Source organism: Euphorbia lathyris, chromosome 5 (assembly GCF_963576675.1).
Source record: "Euphorbia lathyris chromosome 5, ddEupLath1.1, whole genome shotgun sequence".
Taxonomy (NCBI): Eukaryota; Viridiplantae; Streptophyta; class Magnoliopsida; order Malpighiales; family Euphorbiaceae; genus Euphorbia; species Euphorbia lathyris.
The window spans coordinates 64,150,674-64,155,205 of record NC_088914.1 but is presented as its reverse complement, the minus strand read 5'-3'; the positions used below and the strand labels follow the sequence as shown (position 1 = coordinate 64,155,205).

The 4,532-nt window shown below is 37.6% G+C and overlaps 1 protein-coding gene across 1 annotated transcript; it reads right to left on the bottom strand.

The window, feature by feature from the left end:
• Nucleotides 1-606: 606 nt before the first annotated feature.
• Nucleotides 607-2,167, bottom strand: LOC136230368 (UDP-glycosyltransferase 91A1-like). The gene has a single exon (XM_066019425.1). The coding sequence runs from the start codon at nt 2,136-2,138 to the stop codon at nt 732-734; it is 1,407 nt and encodes a 468-aa protein (XP_065875497.1). The 5' UTR covers nt 2,139-2,167; the 3' UTR covers nt 607-731.
• Between the last annotated feature and the right edge of the window lie 2,365 nt (nt 2,168-4,532).

Here is a 4,532-nt window from a genome sequence, read left to right as displayed (position 1 = left end):
AACCCTCCTCCTTTATCCGGGCTTGGGACTGACTGTAAATGCCACCAAATGACCCTCACAGGTGGAGTTTATGAAGTAATTGATACGCATGGGCCAAAGCATGCTACCTTTTGCGCGTATAGCACACGCGCCAAAGATGACAAGTCTAGCTCTCGCAATTCTAAAAAGATACTCCTACTTTTTTTTTTCAAAATATCATTTTTTGTTCAGTTTTATTAATCAAAATCTTTTTTGACCCCATATAATTTCTTTTCACTCTACAATATTTTAAAAAACTGATCTGTATTTTTTATTTGTTGTTTATTTTAGGTGTTTTTTATTTATTCTTTATCTTAAGTGGCATCAAAGAGTGAGGATATTAACTCCGGCTCTGATCTGAGGATGCAATTGTCCAAGCAGTTTGGACTGAAATGGAAAATTTGAAGGCAATTGTTTCCGAAAACCATAATATGGCTGACACACGATCTTCCCCAATTTGACTTAAATCTCTCTTTTCTACAAATTTGATTACAATATCTACACCTTTTCCTATTAAATCCTGTACTATGCTGGAACTTATTCCTTTTTAAAGAAATTTGCTTTTGCTATAAAAATATAAAAAGAATTATTCCTTTTTAAAACAGAGCCATTATATTTTACATATCATATCAATAACAGCATTTCATCATAAACAACAACAAAGTTAATAGCAATAATCATAACTAATATATAATAATAATAATAATAATATATTAAGCCAATAATTTGTTCTTGGTGCGCCGATTCCTCTGAAGATGATGGACAAACTGGTCCACGTACATGTCCTGTCGAGTCTGCTCAGTAAACAGCAACTTCATCTCCTTAGCTTTATCTCTGTAAATCTGACCTTCTTCTTCCACCACCACCATTTTCAACGACTCCGCTACATTCTCTCCACTGAAATACCCATCCTTCTCGTTTCTCGGTATCGGATACCCCATCTTCTTCTCCTCCAGAAGCCTCGCATTTATCCCTTGATCCGCCAAAAATGTCAGTAATATCAATGGCCGTTCATATATACTAGCCTCCACCACCGAGCTCCATCCCGAGTGAGTCAGAAACCCCCCCACCGAGTCATGACTCAGTATCTTCAACTGAGGCGCCCATGTATTCCACACTATTCCACGCCCCTTCGTTCTCTCCTCGAATCCCTCAGGTAATTCGATAACTTCTGTATCGTATATCCCCCGGCGCTTTCTTAGAACCCAAAAGAATGGTAGACCTGAGAGCTCCAATCCGGCAGCAATCTCGGTGAGCTCAATCTGATTCGGTTTTGCCTCGCTTCCGAATGCAACGTACACTACTGATTTCTTCTCTTGCCGGTCTAGCCATTGTTTAATTTCAATCCATGTTTCTGATTCGTCGCCGTCGTGTTCGGTGGTCGGAAGCATACCGACTGTTATACAAGGTTTTCCGAAGATCTCTTCTAGTAGATTTAACCATTCTGGTTCGAACTCCAAGCTACTCCTCACGGCTATTATTTCACTTCCTTTAAGGACCTCACTGAAACGAAACAGGTCCGACACATCGGATGCATCTCCGACGACGGATTCGAATATCTTTGTGATTTCAAACAACTTAAAAGCGACCTTGGATGGAAACGTTACCCACTTTGGCGGCACTGTGAATTCTTCAGGTTCCGAACGATCGTCCTTGAGGAGCCATGGAGGTTTTGCGATTATACACGGGACTGCTGCTAAAAATATACTGAAAAAGCCATGTGATATTCCGATACCGGAGGCGACATCAGGTAACCAGTACGGCGCGAAATCGTAGAAAAGCCAATCGATATCACAAGTTTGAAGAAATGTGGTGAGAGGTTGTTTTAGAGAGTCGAAGGCTTTTTTCAAGTACTGCACCTTGTCGTATGGAAGATCGGTGGTGGCCTCGGCATCTTCCGGTAGACCATCGACGGAAGGTAGAGGAAGCTTAACGAAAGATATGAGAGGGGATATTTCGGGGGGGAGTTTTGGAAGACGATCTATGTTTCTTGGGGTTGAAATGAAGGTTATTGTGTGACCTTTTTTAGCAATGGCTTTGGCAAATTCTAAGTATGGAATCATATGACCAAATGCTAGCCATGGAAAGAGGCCGATGTGAAGCTTTGAATCGTCCGCCATGGATCTGAAATTTTGAGATTAAACAACTATGAAATGAGGCAACTTGATTCAGAGACGTTAAGTGTGACTTATATATAGATAATAATAATAATAATAGATACTTTCTTAGGGTAAGTGTTCGGATACATATTAAAAGAGCATAATCAGCCATCAATACAAGACCAAATTGGCTTCAAGTACATAATAAAAGTCATTAAAACAAACCTAATCAACAAAATGGCTTGCTTAGCTAGCTCATGATGTATCCAATTACCAAATGAGATATTATTAAAATGAGGAAGATAATCAAGGAATGTCTTCTATAAGATAGGACAAGATCTTTTAAAAGAGCATAATCACATCAAACTCATAGTCGGAGCAGAACTTGATAACATCTACCTATCGTAAGAGGGCAATGAATACTTTTAAACAATATGCTCTATAGGCGAGCACCGTGCCAATGTGATCCTCGTAATAATACTGGCACTCCCTCTTTTATTAGTTGTCCGAGTTCCATCATCAACCTTGATCTTCACTCATCCTATATTAGGTCTATTGGCCAAGAAAAAAAAATGAGGACTGTTGAAGCTCGCTTGTATCACAATAGCTGCCGAAGAGGAGTTCATAACTTAGGTAGAAACATAATCGAACCACTCAGATGTTTGTGAAGAAGTGTTGGGGGAAAGTGTAATTGGGGGAAAGTTGTGTAATTTCAAACTATGTAATGTGGGAGACTGAATATATGTAATGGGGAGAATGAGGATGTAAAGTGTGGGGAGAGTAACTAGGCAATCAGGGGTTGTGGCGAGTGAGACATTGTAACGTCTACTGCCCTATGGTCTCAAGTTGACGCAAAAAACACTATAAGGGTGTGACTAGTCTCCCTGAGATTTGTCACTAGAATTGACCTAGATTCTTCCCATCTTTAGTAGTGGCTACCCTACTACTACTGATGAGACATTGTGGGTGTATTTATTAGTGTCCCTATATTAATAAAATCATTCGTGCATTATGCATATATTGTATCCCTTTCTGTGTTGCTATCAGTTTGTGATATGTGTGATTGATGTGGATTGTATGTATACTACTAATATGAATGCTTGTCCTTTATTTAGCACGGTTTATGATTTGTCTCTATTCCATATATGTGTCTCTTGCAGGTATTATGAGGTATGACCTTTGGCTAACTTACCTCTATAGGGAAGCCTAAGCGGCATGCAGTGTCAATGAGTTGGTCCCATGACATTTGTTCCATATCTTGTAGTTGAAAATGAATTCATTCCTTCCTTTCCAATGCTAAAGAAGGAAGCAAGTTATATAAGCAATGACTTGTTCGGATGGGAATCGTGGTCAAATAACTGAACCAAATTGTACTAGATCACTAAGGTAGTCCAACTTCAAATATAAAAAAAACTTCTTGTCTTTGTTTCATGGGAAATGTTTGTAAGGATTTCCATCATCGTTGGGGCAGATTCCCACAAGAACGAAAAATCCTACTCGTTGACAATCATATTTTTATATGTTTTAAAATTGTAAAATATCTTTCTTGTTCTTATCAATTTTGTATTTTATCACAATTAAAATTTCAATATTTCAATTCATTGCGCTCTTAAAAATAAAGTCATTAAAGACTAAAAGCATCTCCAAGAGACTCATTTGTTGGACTCTTAAATTAAAAATTAAGGCGTGAAAGTTAAAAACCAACTTCAACGCCTCATACTGGTTTTTCAAATCACTAAGAGTATACATTCCCTCCTCATTATTGAGGTCTCCACTCTTAGTGACTTCTCAATTTTTTTTATTAATAATTTATTATTGAACACACTCTGTTCTCTCACTTTTGGTAAATATATAATTCATTACTAATTTTAATGATAAAAAAATAAGTAAGAAGTGAGTATAGGAAGTATTGTTGGAGATTGCAAGTATTAATTACTGCTCAAATCATAAAAAGTCAATTGTTTATATGATTTTTAGAGATTGGATATAGTCTTTAATTCCAGGGCAATTGCGGCAAGCAGCAGGCAGTGGAACTCCATTTCTTAGCAAATTAGCATTCGTCGGGAGCCTGTCCAAAACCAGCCTCCAAATGAAGATTTTGATCTTATTTGGAATGTTGGGTTTCAAATAAGTTGTCACGAGTTCACTTGCAGGGGATTTAAAAGAGAAGATCCACGAGCTTGATAGAGAGAGTATATGTGTGTGTGCGCGCCATCCTATAAACCAGACTTAACTAACTACACTAAAACCTTTATAAATTAATAATGTTGGGACTATACAATTTTATTAATTTATAGAGATAAAGGTTCCTTTACCAAAGCTAAATACTCTTCATGGAGGCACTTTTTTCCTCGTAGATATTTGACATATAACTAACCATGAGCTTATAGTCGTTCTTCAATACTGCTTGATTTG

What these genes read in the sequence shown, in the direction of transcription:
- LOC136230368 (XM_066019425.1), bottom strand. Translation starts at nt 2,138, where the DNA reads ATGGCGGACGATTCAAAGCTTCACATCGGCCTCTTTCCATGGCTAGCA.